The sequence below is a fragment of the Polyergus mexicanus genome, unplaced genomic scaffold (assembly GCF_030449975.1).
Source record: "Polyergus mexicanus isolate NDT 795.1 unplaced genomic scaffold, iyPolMexi1.0 SCAF_18, whole genome shotgun sequence".
Taxonomy (NCBI): Eukaryota; Metazoa; Arthropoda; class Insecta; order Hymenoptera; family Formicidae; genus Polyergus; species Polyergus mexicanus.
Genome location: NW_027223338.1, coordinates 943,148 through 965,039, shown reverse-complemented (window position 1 = coordinate 965,039; position 21,892 = coordinate 943,148). Strand labels below are relative to the sequence as shown.

The window sequence follows — 21,892 nt, the reverse complement described above, 5'->3', positions numbered from 1 at the left end:
AAAGCTTATATTATCAGAGATTAGAACTTCAGGCAGCGGGAAACATTTCTGGCCGGAAATTATGTCACACACAGAGAAAAATACATATACTATATATACAAAAGTAAATATATATTACTTGTTTCTGGTATTTCAAAAATTCATATATCCGCAAATCTATCATAAGTTCGTCATAAGCATCAAATTTATTCAAAATCTATTCTGAATCCTAGTAAATTTAATAACTTTAATCAAGAATATTAAATCGTATAATTAAAAGAAATACACTAAATTTTTCTGATCTAATAAATTCTCTTACATTAAATTAACCATATCTCTGACTTTTCTTCGATAAAATTTGATAAAATTCTTCAAAAGAAAATATTTACTTTTTTTTTTTTCGAGTACATGATAACGAGTTTTTCTAAAATTTATAACAAGTCTATTTTAAGATTATTATTAAGAGAATAATCTTTGTTAAAAATAACTGTTACTTAAAAGAAGTAAAGTAAACTGAGTAATTGTTTTTCTTACCAAGAGAATAATATTTTTTTTTGTGCGCATATAGGGTTTAGAGCAGAAGGCTAAAGGCTTATTACACCTATTGTAAACCCGGCCTTAGGGCTATCGTAAACAAATTGATATAGCTGCATATATATACAATATATATATATATATATATACAATATATATATATATATATATATATATATATATCAAGCATTAAGTGACTATATTGATTTACATTAAATGCTCATTGGTCAATTTATGTGCGACAGCTTTTACGTCGTAATTCGCTAATAATGCGGGGACGGATGTGTACAATAAACGACGTTGACTCGCTAAGATTCGTTCGGTTTCAATTGATCAATATACATACACATTACACACACGCACATATATATATACGCGCGTATCACCAACGCTCTTTCGACGCGACAGTCTAAAAAAGCAGCGAGTCATTAGGTCATCGTGACGAGTCGTGATGAATAATGTGCAAGCGGAAATGCGTTATCTTCTAACGTAAATTGAACGTAAAATTATTTACGAAGCGAAAAATCTTTTCACCCTATTTTTTTTTTCGCGAGATATCCCTTGAAATGTAATAGATTTTGTTTTTCTCATTTTTTCATACCCACAACATTGTTTATCATAATTTGCGAATTAACAAAGTGTGTTAAAATTATTTATTATTATCTTCTTTTTATTATCTCGCGATAATATAAGTATGCAATTCAGTTGCATTTTTTTCCAAAGAAAAGGATTCCTACGATACATTAAATCGAGAATTATAGCTATTTATTAATCCGCGAACCAAACAGATAATTTTCAATGTCATAATCATGTATTTTAATGTCATAAATATCAGTATCAATGTATGAGTACCAAAATACGAGATTCACGCATAAAATATTTTTAATAATTTTTTTTCTACGAAAAAAATTTATTTTCCATCAAACGGATATTAATACGCTCTTTACCTATTCATTCAATGAAATAACCGATTTATTTTACGATGGATTGTATACTGTAGGAATAAAGATTATAAAGTTACAAATAATAAGTTTAAATGGTATAATTGGTCGTCGACAGCAACAACTCGATTTATCATTCCACTCGAACTTTTCTCCGATTTATAAAAAAAAATATCTCGTATAACTTTAACCGAAGAGAAAAGAATGATTGGTCGGATCGTAGAGGAAAATTCCTTTGATCTCTTTCGTAAAAGTCACATTAATATCTTTCGGAAAAAAACTGTTAATAATCCTTTGCAGAGACACGCTCGCGTTTTTTTTTTTTTTTTTTTTTTTGAAGCTGCGATTTCCGGACTCCAACGCAATATATTATATCCAGATGATAATCCTGACTTTGCCCCTTTATGCATTTTTCAAATTGAATATTTATTTAGTAACAAAATGCATTTCAGGCTTGCATTTACGTATTCAATTGGCGGTGACAAACAAATATGCGCATATATGAATACACGTGTAGAATAAATCACAAGCTATTGTATATTATACCTACACTTAAACTGCTAACAGCGATATGACAGATGAAGCCAGGATTATCATTTACAATTAGACGGAATATATATATATATATATATATATATATATATATATATATATATATATGAGTTGTTGCAAAGAAAATGAATGGAAAGGTGTAACGTTGAACCGAAAGATAAATAGGCTCCGACAAAAGTCGAATAGATTGTAATTTAAATGAAAAAAAAAAACAAAAAAAAACAATCTTTTGTCTAAATTTGAGCTCAAAATTAAACTAAGCCAAATCTACCCAATCCGTAGATCGCGATGTGATTTTATCAAGTCAGAAATACATAGTTAATGTGACGTTGTTTACTTATCTTGTAATATTAAAAAGATTAGGGCAAAATTGAAAATCGAGGACACAGCAATCTTTATTAATAAGAAAAATATTATAGCAGTGTATTAGCTTTCTATTAGGCATTAAAATCGTAGAAGTGAAGGGGATTCTACAACGATAACGGAATTTTATTCACATTACGCGTCAATAATATCAACGAGGGAATTAACACATATAAATAATTTTGCAAGTCATATTATTGTTGCCTTGAAAAAATAAGATAAGAGAAATAATGTCGGACGGTGTATTTCAACTGTGACGAAACGCAGAAATAAATTATTTTCAAACGTAGATTTTAAACTGAACAAATATAAGAGACAATCCATAAATTATAATTGTATCTATTACTATTGAAATTGATAGTTTTATCGCAATCAAAAGAATATTCTTTAAATTTGATCTATTTTATATTAGAATTTTGTATAAGCTAATTTTTTAAAATTTTGGAATTTGTTTTCTCTCTTTCCCGCCAATGCTATAAAATTCTCAAGCTAGTTTCGAGAGATTTTCCATAAGTCTTGATTATCAAGATCTATAAAATAAAAAATTAAAGTATACAGTTTAAATTTTCGCTAAACAGTATCGAAAAAATGCTGTTAAAAAGGTCCGAGATGATGCAAGAAATATTATTTAACAGTAAAAAAATGCAATTACGAGTTTATTTGTTTTCATCTGTCGTTGATGTTTTTCTCGCGTGAAAAAAAGGTCAAGGTTTTTCGTTCGCGAGAAAAATATCGATAAAAACATAAACGAAAATAGATAAACTCGTAATTGAATTGCTAAAATTTGTTCTTTTTTTATTCTTAAATAATATTTCTCGCATGCATTTTTAATAGTATCTTTTCAATATAGTTCAGCGAAAATTTAAACTTATATATTTCAACTTTTTATATTATAAATCTTGATAATCAAGACTTAAGAAAAAAAAAAAAAATTATGCGTATGCTCATGTGCCGAAAGCAGTATGTAAATAAATATTTATATAATATTCCACGGACGCTTTCCACTTTCCGTTATACGTCGTTCCTTCTCGGCGCGGCTTTCGTTAAAAGCGCATGTTGAGAAATAGTAAAAGCAGGCCGGAAGAAGAAATTCCTAGCATACATTCCTTCTTCGATGACGTGAGAGTTATACAAGTTTCTTGGATTCTCGCTATCGATACAAAATCTCCGGTGATTCGTGTAATATCAACACTTTATCATATTTAATATAAAACGTCTAATCTTATCGTTTAAAATGTGAAAACAAATATTACGCATATTTTTTTGATATATATATATATTTTTTTTTATTACTAATTTTGATATTACTTTTATTATAATTTTGTATTATAAGAAATTATGCGTAGCAAATGGCCAAATTACTTTAAAAATAAATATCTTTTTAAACTATTTGTCTTAATTATATAAGCCGTGATAAAATAATATAAATCTTATTTTAATATATGATAAGCAATTAAGCGAAAAATATTTTTTCCGACAAGAATATTGAGCGAAATTATTCGCAGAATATGTCGCCTTTATTATTTGCGTAAAATTGCTTTACTGAGTAAAAGGCAAAGTTCGATCTATTGGACTTTGTTCGCAATGATATTTCATAATCATCAAACACATATGTGTTCTTCGCGTCTATTGGCGATCCTAAAATTCTAAAAAAAAAATCTTGTTTTTCCATAAAAATCGATTGTCAATGGTTCGGATTGTCGTCTTGTTGCGTGGAATCCAGGAAGGGAAGACACGTGGATGAGCAAAACAGACCACGCGGAATCATCCGGTGTTTTTTTTTTTTTTTTTTTTGTTATAGTTTTATATATAATTTACTGGATACATACTCTCTCTAAAGTGTTCGTCGCGATACAATAGTGAGTCGTTATTACATCTACAATTAGCGGCGGCAGCTTTCGTTTTCATCTGGCACGGCAAAATATATATAATTTATTTTGTTTATCTATTCCCTCGCCAGTCTCTCTCTCTCTCTCTCTCTTTCACTTTCTCTCTTTCTTCATCTTTCATTCCCGGAACTAATGTAATCACATCGATTATCGCGTATAAAGTAGTCACTTTACAATATTCCTATGAGTAACCGTATTACAAGCATCGTTCATTAAGAAATACATGTAATTATCGATAATGTCGCTTGGCCACTTGGCCTTCGGATATGACCTTAAGTAACATTCTTCATCCGGCTCGACATTGTCTTCGGCTGCAAAAGCAGAAATTTGACACGATAATTAAGTACAATCGACTAATACTCCGATTCGAGCGAAACGTGCGAAGCAAAATTCCAAGAAGATTTCGTATCATTAATAATATGTTAAAGAAAGTCTCTCTCTCTCTCTCAATTTGAATATATCGATTGATGATGCATGAAATTAACTACACTAAGATTTTATGAACTGAAACAGCATTAATCACAATTGATTAATATCGATGTTCAATATCACGCATCATGCATCATCATCATTATACTGATAATTGAAATTTAGAGTTCGAAAATGTCAATAGTTTTGCTAAAAGTATATTTGACAGTTTTTGCAAATTTTTTTTTAAATAAATCATATTTAATAAATGCTTTTCGCGATTCTTCGATATTTACAGCCTGGATTTCTGCTTTCTCGCGTTTATCGCTTAGATCTTTGTATCTCCGTTAGTATCATCTCCGCTCGTTTTTCTTACTTTCGATCACTCGACACGTATATTAACGAGAGATTAATTGGCCATATCCCGGCACACGTTCGAGCCGGCGAGCCTATTTAGAAAAATGCGTAGAAAATAGGAATGTGGTACGCGTGTTTTTCATCCCCATGAAACGAAGAAAATGGGGAAAGTGTAGTGCGATAAAATAAAATGATGATATTGAATAGAAATTAATAGAGACAATCGTCAAACGATAATTTTTACTGGCCTCCGCATCGTTTCCTCAAGATCTGTTCTTTTTAACCGTTTTTTCTTCTGTTCTACTTTCTGTATTTAACAGAAATGAATACATTTCAAAGAGACAGAAATCTCTAGAAAAAAATATAATTAAAAAGAAACAAATCTCTTTCTCATGAGATCGAATAATAGAATAAATTACGTGACATCAAATAAGCAAACTCGCTAGACCTAACATCTGGCTACTAGAGAAACGAAATCGAATGCGTTTGAGATACTCGTTGGAAGGTTAAATGCGAGCATGTGATCCCTTGAACCCTTCAAACGCATCTAAGGGGAATCTTCCCACGAAGAACACCTCGTGTACTTCACTTCGCGGTAACTGAAGAAACCGCTCGCTATAGCGTTAGAAAATTGCTCTCATTCCCTCGCTCATCTTGGCACAGGAGTAACTTAATTTGTAGCTTAGCCTCTAAACATATCAACGTGGACGGATTCCAGACGATGCGCGCCTCCGATTCGAATGTAAATGTCAATCGTATAAACATCACACACAACGACAATAGTTTCAGGCTAACCTTATGATTACAATCATTTTTTGAATACCATTTTATCGGAGTAAGAAAAGCCTAAAAAAATCGTAGTTTTAATTCATATTTGTTTTTAACTTTTTACTTCTGATATTATAAGCTCGATAATTAGACATTTCTTTGTCAAGAAAAAACTATTATATTGGAAAATAATAATGAAAAAAGAAAAAAAAATTGCTGCAATTATAATAGTTTTCTAACAGAGACGAAAGCGATGTTTTTCGTATACGTACAATCATACAGAAATCACTGTTTCAAAAATGACGGCGCTCGTAATAAGGAACCCAGAATTAATCTTACACCGTAGCGATCTCTTTAAACGTGATAAAAGATGAAGCGACTTTTGATCTAAACACACAGGGAGAAGGAGAAGGCGCACTGTCTCGAATCACGGTATACATAACACACCTAGATTTACTATATTTATACAATGATCCGTTCTTATCATATATAATCGATCCGTCGCGTCTCTGCCGCGGCGTTTTACGCGTACATATACATGGATTAGACTTATGTTTACGCTTTCTCTCGCTTGAGATTTATACATAAATATATATATGTATATATATATATATATATATATATATATATATATATATATTTATATAATATATGGCCGCTGTTTTTGTGCGATATCATGTTCAGCCTGCCTCTGCGACATGATTGTGCTAATCGCGCAAATATCACACTTTTCCTTCCTCATATTTTATTGCCGCGCAAAATCGAGAGTTGAACGAGCTAAGAACGCGAGAATCGAAAATCAATATGATTATAATTGTATAATTTCATACAACATTACAAAATACAACATTTTTATCTTAATGATTTTTTTGGGGAAGCCAATTTTCTCAATCTCTATTCAATATTGTTAATATACATTGTAAATTCTTGCTTGGTCAATATTTAAAGCAAACGCCATAATTTTTCACAACTTTTTAATCACTCAAGTTTCAATACATTTTTATCTTTTAAGAGTTAAAATTCTCTATTAAAAACTATTTAAAATTAATTTAAGAATGTTATCTGTGATGTTATTTGTTATTGAATTCGTGGAAATTTTTTGATTTATGCTTGGTATTTGAAAACCGTCGATGTTTTGATATCCTTAAAAGGAAAGAAAAATGATAGAATAAAAAGACACAATAAAATTTCGAATATTCTTTGATTCAAAATATTATAAATTAAATTATAATTCTACCATGATTGTTTTGAATTATCGGATAGACGAATAATCCCAGATCGCAAAGTTTAATCATATGATCGTAATAATTGAGATTAGTAAATAATTAATAATATTTAAAGATCAAAGTAATTGGATTTCATCATTTGAAAGCAGGATAAATTCGTGTTCTCATCTCTATTTCAGGAACGGTCAATTGATCTCATTACAAGATATTGATATGATGAGTTCCGTGAACTCTATCCAGTCGCATGACGCACAATGTAATCGCGATCGGCGGAGGATGGCGAACATGATGCTCTCGTGTTACGCAGAAAGATACATAGGTTTAAACGGAGCTAACGCTTGCGCCGAGGAAAGTACGAAAGTTACGTTCTCCAAAAAATTACGTCTACGTGGATTCTTCTTATTATTTTGTACAGTTGTTATCGTAAGCAAATTATGGTCGTGGATAAACGCCAATGAGCGTGAAAGAACGACTGTGCATCCCTTTTGTTCTCTTCCCTTCAAACACACATACATACATACATTCTCTCTTATCTTCTTTTGAATGCTAATAGGAAGCGCTAAAAAGCATGGGCAGACACACCTTTTCGTCGTGGAGAACGTTCTTTCCCTCTCTCTTTCTGTCCGTAGATTTGCACGAAGCACATATTGCATAAACGAAACGGATATCTCGTCGATGCAGGACATCCGCGTAAATCTAAACACACTTTAGCACGATCTCCGTCGACGAGTATATTTCCTCTGAATATTAATATCGGCGCATCCAGCTGATCGACGATCAGTCAAATTTGCATTCAGGACTCTTGGATCGGCGAATCTTTGTATGAACGGAAACTAGGCATCGCGGATCTTCGAGTTTCATAGATGGATAAATCTATATAGGAATTTGCTTCAGGCATCCTTCTTGAATTATTGCAATTTTTCTTATATAGATTTCCGTCTCTCGGCACCGAAGACGCTTGTTTCGCAGCTCCTTGACTCTGAAGACTTTTGGTTTCATACTTTCTCGATTCCGCGGAATCTCCGGAAACAATTTCTCGTCTTCGCGAACTCCCATTTCAATGAACTCTGGTTTTTCAATCCACAGATTCAGCCATATATAAAATAGCCAAATTCTGTTTTACAAGAATCCATTTCGGCAGCTGTTCCTCTTTGATTTTAGCATCCGTTAAACACATGACAAAATCGCCGACCCTTATAGCGCGCTAATCGAATTTATCGTTGATCGGATCTACCTAACTCGTCATCAGTTATAGCGATGCCGGAAGTACGACAATCATGCCAGGTCGTTCCTGTCCGCTTCCTTTCTCTCTCTTTTTTATAGATCGATTAGAAGAGGCCCTTCTTCTTGCTCTTCTTATCTTTACCGTCGACAGTCCTGAAAGGAGAATTTCCATATCAAGCACCCGAACTATTGCTTGCGTCGCTAATAATGAGAAGAGATCCGAGAATCATCGAATCATCGCTTATATTCGAGTTGCAGACCGTATGTAATAAATTATACCGGATGTTTGACGACAAAAGGATGAAGATAAACGGGTATAATCCTGATGAAGTGCGGAGCCGATCTTTTAAAACTTCGAAAACTATCATCTTCCTTTGCGATGTCAAAGAATTATTATCGGCAAGTTTATAAAAATCAATAGTAATTTAAATCATAACGTTATAATAAAAATATGTGTAAAATATGTACAAAATAAATACATACTTGACGCGAGATATTACCAGATTCCTTGTAGATCATGATTTTTTTAAATTTGTTTATACAGCTAGATCTATTTTTTTAGGGGAACAAAAGTCTGTAATATATTTGTTGTGCGAAAGAATCTCTTTGCGAGTACAAAATCTATCATCCATGCGAAAACCATGCCGTTCGAACCCATCCATTGCACACGCAACCAAAGAGCAACATGCTAATCTCACGTGTGTCCCAAGATATTATACGCTTATAGTTTTCACAATCTTTCTATTGCGCCCGCAATGGATAGAGAATATTCACTTTTCTTCGCAGGTATAAAATCACTTGTACTTTACGATATTTAAACTTTTTAACATTTATGCAAAATTACGTATGTGTATCGACAACGCACGTTGGCATATCGGCACTTTAACGAGGATACCTCATTAACGCGAAAAAAAAAAAAGCGTAATCATAAGATCTATTTGATAACATCTAACATACGCGATTATGCGTATTAACTCAAAAAAATTCAATTTGATTCTCTGAAAAATTTTACAAAGGTTTTCAAGGTTTTGTTAAATGAGGCTAACAATTAGAATTATGAAAAGCAGATTTAAAGTGGCAATATGCGACGAAACAGCGTAAACATTATATGTAACTAACAATAAAAAGCGACGAGGCAAAACCATTTTTTTGCGGCCTTTTGCATTTTAATGATATATTTACGCGTTAATTTTATCTTTCGGAGCCATCCCGCGACACAATCACACACCTTTCCCCTCGTCGCGAACATTTCAAATACAAAGATAAGCTACAAAAAGATCGCAATAAGGACAGTTAGTAACTGTTTTAGGTAAGCATTGCGTTTATTTGGGGAAAAAAATGGGTTATCAATTATGAAATTAACAATGTATAATCTCTGTTTGTAAGTAATTATTAGTAATAGGCGGTTATATATATCCTCTACCAAGCTGTCTCTATTCTTTTCCTTTGTTTTGATCCTCCGTAAAATTCGGGAGAATCATTCATCGGAATGAAACGACGGATTGTGCAAGCGATTTGACGATGACTCGAGTACTTTTGACTCGGATCAGTTATCATTGTGCAAACAGTGGAATAAGAATAATACGCCAGTCGAACAGGGGTAAGATCGACAGCTTGCTCAGAGTTTTACAAACTGGCCTGATTTTGCAGATCGCGCCCAACTTGTATGTAAAGTAGTCGTATTGTATTCGAATCAAATCAACCCTTTACCGCACAACTATTACAACCGAAGCGATTTATTTCGACGAGCAATAGAAACAAATCTGTATCATTAAATTTTTTTCACCGATTTTCTTCAACGAAAAAAATGTGTATAATTAAAAAAAAAAAAAAAAAAAAAGTGAGGAACCTTTTATAGCTCTTCTTACATAATTATCTGTATATTTTCGCTACGCGTTCTCGGTAACGAGACAAATCAACTTACCCCCGCTATTTTGTGAGATAAATATCGGCGAGATAAAAAAAGGAACGGCACACATAAATGCGTACAGATCTGCCCGACAAGGAACGATAAAGCCGCGCTTTCGTTAACAAGAACGCACGAAAAGCGTTCATCAAACGGACTTTGAAGATCGATACGAATACATAAATATAGTCAAAAATGAATGTAACCAGTGGCAATCATAGACTACAGTGTATTATTGATGGAAGGAAGCGGGGGTATATTATGGCACGCGATGCGGTAAAGGATCGATGTGTGCGTATGTTCGCGTGTGTGTAAAATGTATGTCCTGGACGAGTATACAAAAAACGACGCCGCTACGCGAGGATAATTGTCTTTTTTTTTTGCGCCCCGTTACATGTAATCTAAAAGTTTATCAAAGTCCGTGCCAAAAATACATTGCAAAATGTACATATCGCTAAATATACGCTTAATATAGTTCGTCGTGTTCTATCTCTATGGATGTTATCGACCGTAATTTACTGTAAAGAGCGAGATTCCACGTTTGTTTTGTACCTAATGGACGCTACGGCGAAAGAAAATGCACGATAATCACGAATATAAGGATAAACAGGCGTGCCACAAGAATCGCGCTTGGATATATAACTTTTCCGCGAGACACGTAAATTTGCAGCGAAGGAATTTGCACGCTCGTTGAGACGGGATGTCCCGGAAAACGGGGGATAATCGACTAGAACGTGAGACAAAATTAAGATAGAATTTATCCTGGCGACACGCATTACGCTTTTTAATTTGGACATCAAAGTCCTCTCGACTTGTGAAACAATTTTCTTCCTTCAATCGATTCGCTTTTAATCAAACATCATCCGGATAAATCGATTTAAATCTCCATCGCAGAAAAGATCGCCTCAGATTAATTACAATTTTCTTATCGATAATCTCTAAATAAAAATTAAAGTGTTATTTCAGTCTTGAGCTTAATACTCGATAAACGGTTGCTTAATCAATTAGAGCAACAATAAAGAAAATATTCGCAAAGACCAATCTCAATTTTGTCCATTTACATTTTGACATTATAAATCTCTTCATCGATTCCCGTATTTTCCGTTCCTATCTTCCTCGGTTTTGATTCTCGTTGAGCGTATCTTGTCGCAATATCTTGACAATGTTCGCCATCGTAACACGAAGTTATTGCGCGAAAGCGCAAAGTAAACGCGAGAGACGATCAAGTATAAAATGACGAACAGATTTACCGGATCGCGTTTACGAAATCTTACATCTTGCAACGGTATCTGTACGATAATGGTGTGGCTTTATGGGACACCTCTCGTTAGAAATATACAATCGCTTTGGATATGTGTCGAACGAGCGCACGCACACGCATGCCGAGGCGAGTAAGTGTCGCCTACCATGCTTTTGATTCTCGGTTCCAATGTAACATGGATGTTTTAGAGAATTGATCGAGTTTTGTTATTTTTAATGTTTAAAAATTGATACGCGTCCGCTAAAATAATTGATTCAGTGAGTTTTTCACGCAATCGGCTATACAAATTCGCAGTTAAAACAAAAATACAAATAAAAAAAAAAAGCTGCCATGTAATTTACCCTTCAAACTTCTTTAATCCTTGATAAGAAAAATGCTAGTTTTAAATTCTATCAAAGTAACGTTGATGAATTAATATCGTTTGAATAGGCAACACTTACTCTTCTCATGTATAATAAAATTCCTCAACCCTTATTCGGGCAATTGCGGGTAGTCGCATGTGTTTATATCGATTTGTATCATTTTTCAGACTTATTTGATCTCTAAACTATCATTTTGATTGCCTTCGAGAGATTATAGACTAAAATATTGTGATTTTCATTCTTGCCGATCCGACGTGATCTCTGTCGAGTAATTTTATCACTTACAAAGAGAGAAAAAAAAATGATTGCAACACCGGATAAGGGTTGAGCGCGAGGAGAGGAGTCCGCGCGACAGGTCCCGAAAGCGAGTTTCGCAAGCGCATTCGAGAGCGGTTCTGGGAGAGATTCGGTCGTTATTAGGGATGCTCAGGATGCTGTATGACAAGCTGTATCTGTGCGGGGCTGTCTTGAGGTGATTTGAAACTCGTGTGACGACGAAGGAGGCTGCTTATCCCTCGGGAACCCCTCAACGTACCCCCGCCGCCGCCAGATCCCTCGGAGGACATCGATCCCGTCCTAGATCAGGACACCCCGATATGGTATACACACAAGAGAGACAAACAAACCGGGTTTCTTTCTCTTATTCTTTTTCTTTTCTTTGGACGTAAACTCGAATGTAAAAATATCGCGCACGCGATCTGAGTATACACGCGCGCTTGGATCAATAAGCGTACATTAATCCTGGAAAACCGCCGACGTTCCTTGCACAATGAGCTTTCCATCTCTCTCTCTCTCTCTTTGATCTTCCGCAAGAAGCAGTGCAACGCAACGTCGGCGGTGCGTCGGCATGTTGCGTTTAACGCTAAATGTCTGCCAAATCTCAATTCAAGCAACACGAGGGTTTAAAAGGTGTTCCTTATTATAATACGTTCGTGTTTTTGAAAGATTTTAAAGTTAATAAATAGAGGGATGTTACAATACTAAATTTAATATATTGCATATTTTTATAATTGTTTCCTTTGCGAATTGAAATTGGACAGCCAATTGATTCAGCGCTAAACGCAAGATGACTATACGTATGAAAGTCACGATATGTACATGTAGTACTCTGCGTTGATACCACTGCTATGAATTATGAAACACGAAAATATGATTGCGATAATAATCTTATAAAAATCGAGCCGGTAAACGATTATTCTGTTATTGGTGCAAGCTTCGTGAAGTGATCGTGATGTGAAGGATCGTAGATATAGAAGCGTGAATAAAAAATATATTATTGCGATGCGAACGACAATTATTAAAAATTGCAAACATTAAAATATCCAAATACGAATTAGCGACTAAGGAACACTACAGCGAGAGCGAGGCCCGCGTATGTACAGTGCACACTTACTATCGTATTCTTCTTTCATTGCTGTATGAATTTTTTCTATATATGTAAGAATTTAAAAATTTTTACTTTAATACTTATAAACTTCACCGCAACTTTTTAGTAAAGTTTAAACTTTACTAAAAAGTTTACCTTAACAAGTTTCCTCAAGGAAATTAAAGTCACTTAAAACGCACTTAAAGACACAAAGCGAGATATCATAGCTTTACGTCTCGTATTCTCAATTCATCCAATTTTATATAACAGAATCTGTTTCGATGAATACTCCCATACAGCCGGAAGAAGATACGACAGTGGCGGAATGCAATGTATTAGGAAGCTATCAAGCTGATTCTAATTGCGTTGAGAGCTTTTCGCGCCGAATATACAAACAATTCCAAAAACCATACTAAATCACCAGCGCTAAGGTTCAAAAGCGATATTCAACTATTTCGTTAATATTCGTTCATGTTAGAATTTAGCTCTCGCTAGAAATAAGGGAGAAAGATATAAAGCTGAATAAAAATATTTATATCTAAAAAAAATAAAAAAATATTTCGTGCGAAAAACAACAAGATATATCCTCTTTGAGACACAACGGAGTAATAAACGTGTGAGAGTGCAACAATGTAAACACAACGATCAAACGCAATATCTCTCGGTTTTTCTCTTTTTCTCATTCGTCGATAAAGACTACTTACTCTTTTGAATTCGCTTCTAAACTGCGTCTACGCAGTTCTTCAATACTGTGACCGGTCTGCTGCTCCCAGGCGGTCTTCTCCGTCTCAAACGCCCGTCTCTTTTCCTCCAGTTCTCGCACTTGCTGCTCTAACGAACGTCGCATTTGCTCGTGCCTTCTCTGTAACTGTTTGCAGATTTTCCATATGTATGTCAGCGTTAACATTGATACATTATTCTTTACGTTCGAATATGTATAAAAATACTATGGGACAAAAATTATAAAAAATTTATCCCGATCGAAATAATTCCGAGAACGAGAACAGACTTGAACTATACAATAATGAGTGAGAAATTGCAGTGCCCGAACTAACTAATCTATCTTAAATCCTTATTTTCTTTTCGATAAAATATTCGACGAAATAATATACACTTAACAAAATAATGTGAGTTTCGAGAAATCTTCGGCTTACGATCACGAAATGACATAACGTCATAACGATTTTACACTTACATCCGCTTCGGAATCCTTCAGCTTCTGTCTTTTTTCGCGCACTTTCATTTCAAAGACTTGCTCCATCTCAGTTTCCATCTTTTTCATCTTGTTATCGTGTTCACGCTTCTCCTCTTCCAGTTGCGCCAACGGATTCCTATAAAAATTCGAGCAGATCCAAATTATAATGTACACGTTATCGAGTCAATAGAAGACTATCGTATAATCGTGAATACAAATACGGGATGACGCGTGTGACATTTAAGCGTCTTCGAAACTTATCTAATCGTTAATTAGCATTCTACTACACATTTATGAAATCTCATTACCTCTTCGCAGCAGGTACTCTAAGATTTGATTAGCTTTTAAATTCCGAAAGATAATAATTGTATATGTTTGATTGAAACATGGATTAGAGTCGTTATTCTATGAAAGCCTCAGTTTATGTTTCAATTGAACATACCCAATATTTAACTTAGCTACTTCAATCATTACGTCTGTCAGTATTGAGATAGCATAGATAAAATTAATAATCTGAAGATAATTATGAAATACATTAACATAATACTGGGCTGACATTCCCGGATTTCTACGAATAACTATTATACAGAGTGTGCTACAAAGAGGTAACAGTACAAACCACATTAATTCTTAATTGATATGATATCGCGGAAAAGTCGACAAATATTCCAGAAAAGAATATACACATATCTTTTATTTTGTTTTGTATCGCGAGAAATGAATTTAAAAAAAAGACAGAGAAATTTTTCCTGATAATAATAAAATAAAATAGATAATTCATCGCCGATGAGTTCCTGCGAGATCACAATCAATTAAAAGATAAATGCTCTGGAGCCCGGATTTGCATCGAATCGATATTACGCAAATTACAACTCGATAATTAGTTCCCATCGTTAGATCGGATTAGTACTCTGCGTTGATACCACTGCTTCTAAATTCACGAGAAACGATTACCTCCCAACTTTGTAAATTGTCAACTTTATGAAATATATACGTACATTCGTATTGTTGATGTAGTGAGAATATTATTTGCAATGCTTTAGTTACGTTTAGCGTAAATAACACGCGATATATATATATATATTCAATATAATTTGAAATTGTGTAGTTTAACGTAAATAATACAAGAATATAAATAATACGAGAATATTTGTTTAATTTTTTAATACGTTTTCAATCTCTCCGCTACACTGATTTTTTCGCATTTTATTCCTTTTTTTCTTATTTATACGCAACACAAATCAGGGCTCTTACGTAAAAGATTCAGGTGAAATCTATAAAGCCATAACAGATATTATAAAAATTGTAACTATATATACGATTCTTTTCTTAAGGAACTATTGTTACATCGTTGCTAGATATATTAATGCAAAAGTAAAAATAAATATAAAGACGGTAAGCAAACCTAAATCATGTTACACATTCAATATGGAAAATCTAACTTATCAGTTGTTTTCTCTCTAAAGAGCGTACAATAATTGCATTTGTTATTTTTTTCAGAGGGCTCACTGTACGTGTCCGCTGAAGCGCTCTTGACGCTTATTATCATAATATATAAATTAAATAAGAGCATGCAATTTAATTTTAATTACAAAATGCAAACAGCATTCTGTAATTGAGAAAAAAAGTAAATCTTTCTTTCGATATAATTATCTTTAAGAAATAAGAATTAAAGAATAATTAAATTAATGTAATCTAGTGCAATATATCTTAAAATGCAAATTTCTTTCAAATATCTTATTTTAATCGCATATCTTGTTTTAAAAAATCTACGACAAAAATCCACGACTGATGATGGATTTAAGATGCACGATATCTTGTTCGAAAATTTTCTCTAACAACGTTCATGATTTCTCATAATATAATCGCAGTGAGTCCTCTTAGATCGCGGAGATTCCGAGAATGTCTCGAAACTCGACAAGGCTTGTGCACACAAAACTATAATATATCCGTTTGAGCCTTATTAAAGGACTTACCACACCATCATGAAACTGTTCATCACTCCTGGAGGGCACAAACTGACCAATAAGAAATTCACCATTAAAATTCGCACGGGCGATACGCTGTCGAGGGGTTGGTTGCCGCGTCTTTTCCTCCCCCCTTTTCCCCACCTTCCCTCGGCAGCGTTCTCGTGTCTAATCTACTACGGATACAGATCTCGCTCGCGATCGAGATATGGCGAAAGATAGTTCGAACGCGAGAGTGGTCCACTTCGGAGTCACTTCGATAGTTTGCATGCACAACCTTTCTCTGAATTCTTCAGAATGAAAGTAATATGGAAGAAACAGAAACACACACCGTGTGATACAAGCATATAATTCGGACAGTACTCGCAATCGACTCGCAAGCATCGTTATTGGTGTGATATTGAAGCTCGAAATAAACCATCATCTCATCATAACACAGTCGAGTGCTCGCCGAGACACACTGCGTGCTCAAATCAAACTCAACGAAACAAACGATCTTGCTCGAATAGAAAAAGCGAGCGTCGTAATGGCATAGTTAGTGCCTGACTAAAAAAGATAAGCACAGTCGTTCCGTCATATTTATCGCATCCGGTAATAATATTAATATTGCGCCACTGGGGGGGACAGGTGAATTAATAAATTGGACCGTATTATATACAGTATAGGGCTAAATAACTATCATATTAGAATAGGTATGTTTTTAAACCAGCATTTTTTAGTCATTCAATTTTGGCGATTGCCGCAAACTGACTTAAGACGAATTGAATTGACTTTGCGGACTTCTTTCATATTTATTTCATTTCTATATCAACCTATCTTATTTAAATCTTGCCAATCGATTCGTTAAGAAAGAGACCGTGACGCCCGGTTTGTCTATTGCGGCAGAATAAAAGTACATCTACTCCTCGACAAAATTCTGCTCTATTTATGCCTCTTTCACATACAAGAAATCGCAAAATAATCACGAAAGTACTCTGCGTTGATACCACTGCTTTTGGAGGCCTTTGTCGGCTTGCCGTCCACACCTAAACCTGCCAAAGTACGACACCGAAAGTTCTCATAGTGCACGTTGTTCGTCACATCTTTCAGATCCTGCACGTGCGTCCTTACCACCATGTTTCGGAGCGCTATGAAATCGCAGTGTTCCAGGTTCTCGACTATATATAGAAAAAATATGCCGATTGTAAACAGATACGGAACAAATGATGCTCCTCTGGATTCTTATTTATCTAAAGCTCTGATGCTACTTACTTTACAATGATATGAACAGCATAAACGTAGCAAATATATACATTTAAACAAGTAAAATAAAACATAGTTAAAGAAAAAAAATTTAATCGCATATTTCGAAATGTAAGAATTAGACTTGATTAATTATACAGTTATCATCTAAATATTAATTGATCAACAAACAAATTTACTCGGTCGTTCCAACTCGAAAATCGGTCGATGGAATTTATCTCACAAACTTGTACATACCTTCCGCAACTCCCCAAGGATATTTTCTACCCCGCACTTTCTTGCCATCATGTTCAACGACGGCATTTGCTCCCACGACAGCGAACGGCACTCTGTCCCTTAATAATTTGTGAAATTTGTTGTCCTCCTCCTCCTCGACCTCCGGAAACTCGTAAATCTTTATCTTATGTTGCGCAATCTCATTCAAAATCTAAAAAAATGAGTAAAGATAATAATTAAATAAAATAATTAAGAAGAGCACATATATATGCTAAGAAGGTAATTTCTTAACTATTCAAATATACTTTATTATAATTTTTTATAGATTTGAAAAACTCTTTTAAGGATTCAAAATAACTTTTTAAAAGATGCTTGATTCTCGCTTTTAGTTCCTTGTTTCAGGAAAGTGACGAGTATTTTGTTTTCTCCTTTTCTTGGAAATTCGAATGTCTTTCGTACCTGTTTTTTGAAGTGTGCACACTCATCCGGCGTCATAGTATCCGCTTTGGCGATAACCGGTATAATATTGACTTTGTCGTGGAGACGCTGCATAAACTCTACGTCGAGTGGCTTCAATCCGTGGCCGGAGGGCGCGACAAAGTAGAGGCAACAGTGCACCCGACTATCCGGGATTTGTCGTCTCGTTACGCGGGACTCCGCGTTGAGAAATTCCTCGTACTTCGATTCGATGTAGTCGATTACTGGCACCCAGCTGAAACAAAGACAAAAGATATTGTAAAGTAATCGAGTTAGAGTCGTGCGAAAGTTTGAACAAGTTTAATTATAATTTTGTCGTTAAATCTATTATATAGCTACCAATTACTGTTGTCGACAGCGTCACCGAAACCGGGGGTATCGACAACCGTGAGAGTAAGATTGACTCCGTTCTCTTTCAATAGTACTTTGCTGGTTTCCACGGCGACGGTCTTCTTTATCCTGAGGCTGGGTCCGGGATACTCGGCGCTATATATGTCTGCCAGGAACATGGAGTTGATCAAAGTCGATTTTCCGAGTCCTGATTCCCCTGTAAAGATTTAAAAAACATCTCAGCGACTCCATTCTATATATAAATCAATAAAATCTATTTGCTTATTTTTTATAAATAGATAAATATTTATCTAATAGAGATAAATATGTATTCTTCAATAGATAAATAAAATTTAGGAAAATTGAACTTGAGGCGTAATGAATCATTTTGTTTATTTATTATCATTGTTATTTGCGGTTTAACTGGAACGTTTATCGAACGTTTATGTTGTCACTGAAATTTTTATGCTCAAATATTTCTCAAAACATTCGCAGTTTTCTTTATGATATAAAAATTAATTAGTAAAATTTAAAAAAAAAAAAAATTAAGTAAAAAATCGGTTTCCGTTTCGATACAAATTGTATAGTTATAGCGTCTGATACATTCTATAACAATCGAAAAAGATACCTCAAAGAGATTCCATCAAACAATTACAGAAATGTATAGTTTTAGTTACGGAAATATTAACAAAAAAATATATTGATTGTAAAAGAACATTTTAATAGTAAAAATATTTCAATTAAAAAACAATTTTTCATTTGCAAAACAATTGAAGCATTGTTTCGAAAATATCTATTTTTGAGCGAAATTTGATTTACCAAAATACCATAATCTCTTCAAGGCGAAATAACTTCGCGGCTATTAATATTCCACCATCGAGAGAGAGAGAGACAGCGATCATTAATCTCAGTCAGAGTATTTACGATCAGACATTTCTGTTGGCGATCAAATAAATTCGGAGACGGTGACCGAAGAACGAGATGAAACGTTGATGGAATACCGTGACCTCTTAACGCATAAACCTTGAACCAGGCGAAGAGTGCCGCGCCTACGCCTTTAAACCAAGGGTAAGAACTTGAATTGCTCTATTTACGGAGAAACGGCTCCGTTTATACATGGTCTAATAATAGTTCACCCTCTCCCTCTTCCCACGCACGCAGCGACCGCGCTCTCAAATTTACCCAGACCCAATGACACTCTTTTACACCACGTGTGCGTGCGCGCTCGAGTCCGCTGCATGTCGACAATTTTAGTCAGCACTTTTATTAACGCCTCTTCTCCTCGAACACCGACCGAATCTTAAAATCTCTCGCATTGTCGTTGCATATATATTAATTATTCCGATGTGTCATATCATTATATATATATATATATATATATATATATATATATATATATATATATATGTATATATAAATCTTTTTATTCGTCTATCACGAGAAATATAATTGGACAAGTTGAAGAGTCTTCAATTATACCATTCGCTCCCTTAAGGAAATTTGCAAGGTGATAAATCTAAGAGCAGCAGAAACGCGCAGGCTGCAATTAACGATTTATGACTCTTTTCAATTGGCAGAGTCGCCGACGTGTTATTGGCGCAAATTAACCTTTCCCTTTTTTTTTTAAATTACGGTACTATTCATTTGCATAAATAATGCGACGTAGGAAGATCCGCCGAGCAATGGAAGACTGTGTATACTCCGAGAAGACGAACCCCAGAGATGCATTCCAGTGTGAGAACCGCTGAACTTCGACGACAGCCTTGATCCGGCAAATGAGGGAGAACCGAGAACGAGAGAGAACTTGCAGAGCACGTGCTCGGCAGATGGGAGATTGCATCGCGAGATGATACTCCGGACGAAATGGGAATACCATTGCCATTGCCGCCGAAGAAACGGATCCCTTTGTCCCTTTTGCGCGGGCTGAGCGACTCTCGAACGAGACAGACGGCCGTTGTTCTTCCGCTGCCGCGAATAATGAACGTTTCAGCGTCCGAGGATCGCGTTTTTCGACATCAATAATACAACATTCAAGAGCGCACAGAGCTTATTAATTACACCTTAACATTATCTCGCGAACGTTCGCCACTCCTTAAAAATTTATATTAATATAAATTGCATCCTTGTTTAGATAATTCGTATCAAAATAATTTAACTATACAACGCAAAAATGTGATTGCCATCTCTCGATATAAAATAATCAATAGCTTAAACGTACCCTGTATCCCTTATTAAGAATCTTCTTTCTATTCTAGTGTACAAAGACATTGTGAGAGAAAGAGAGAATAGCGTCTTGTACGAAAATTTCCATTTACATAATTCTCATTATAAATCGCGTTACCAACCTACGACCATGAGAGTAAATTCGAAGCCCTTCTTTACGGCTTTCCTATACACCTGATTGGGGAGATTCGCGAAGCCGACGTAGCCGTCGAGTTCTTTGGGCTTGGTGGACGGCGTGGGTCGCGTATGGTGCAGACCGGCCTCCTTGTTGCTGTCCTCCTTGGCGCCGGATATAGCGGTCCGGGCACACTCGCGTCTGTTGCTGTCCTCCGAGGGGTCGTTCGGGATTGCCGTTGAGACCGCGGACGGTAGTCGCGGTTTAACCGCGACGATGCCGCTCGAATACACCGGCGCCGTGTTCGGTGACGTTAAACCTGCAACCGTCGTAGCGTTCGTCGCCGATGACGACGACGACGAGTTGTTCACCTGAGAGCCGGGAACCTGCGTCGGCGGCTGCGGCGGCGGCACCGACGGCACCGACGGCGACGAGATTATTCCCGTGCCGTCGCCCTTGAAGAACAGCTCGCGCTTTGTCTGAATCTGAAAAAAAAAAAAAAACATGGTATCATCAATTATTTCCATCGACCGTAGACTGCTCGAGGTTGGATTTGGAATATTTAAATCTAAACACGCAAATCACTCTGGCAACATATTTTAAAATGTAATTTAAATATATGTATGTATATATATATATAATAAATTTCTTAAAAATGTAGAAAAAATTATATATAAATATAAATTTATATGTATCATTTAGATTATTTGTATATATTTAATTTTATTTTTTTATACCATTAAATTTTAATATCTTAATAATATAAATTAATAAAGGCGTAAATAATAATTAAATTAAATATCGTGTATATATATATATATATATATATGAATTTTTTTTTAAATAGATTCTCTCTCTCTCTCTCTCTCTCTCTCTCTCTCTCTCTCTCTCTCTCTCTATGCAGCTACATTAATTAATATACTTTACTTACGTTATATTCTCAACTTATGTGCGTTTTCAGAGTTTAATGAAAATTAATTTAATAAATTTA

The 21,892-nt window shown here is 34.9% G+C and overlaps 1 protein-coding gene across 1 annotated transcript in view; it reads right to left on the bottom strand.

Moving 5' to 3' along the window:
- Window positions 1-4,149: 4,149 nt before the first annotated feature.
- The window catches only part of Pnut (septin 7-like protein pnut), a 31,033-nt gene continuing 13,290 nt past the window's right edge, over window positions 4,150-21,892 (bottom strand). The window contains exons 2-10 of the mRNA XM_070310902.1: window positions 20,909-21,386; window positions 18,573-18,780; window positions 18,216-18,468; window positions 17,778-17,967; window positions 17,272-17,455; window positions 16,308-16,349; window positions 14,332-14,467; window positions 13,841-14,004; window positions 4,150-8,394 (exon numbers count right to left, since the gene is read on the bottom strand). Of these exons, the coding sequence (XP_070167003.1) occupies window positions 8,346-8,394; window positions 13,841-14,004; window positions 14,332-14,467; window positions 16,308-16,349; window positions 17,272-17,455; window positions 17,778-17,967; window positions 18,216-18,468; window positions 18,573-18,780; window positions 20,909-21,386 (1,704 nt within the window). The 3' untranslated portion in view covers window positions 4,150-8,345. The remainder of the gene's footprint in view (window positions 8,395-13,840; window positions 14,005-14,331; window positions 14,468-16,307; window positions 16,350-17,271; window positions 17,456-17,777; window positions 17,968-18,215; window positions 18,469-18,572; window positions 18,781-20,908; window positions 21,387-21,892) is intronic.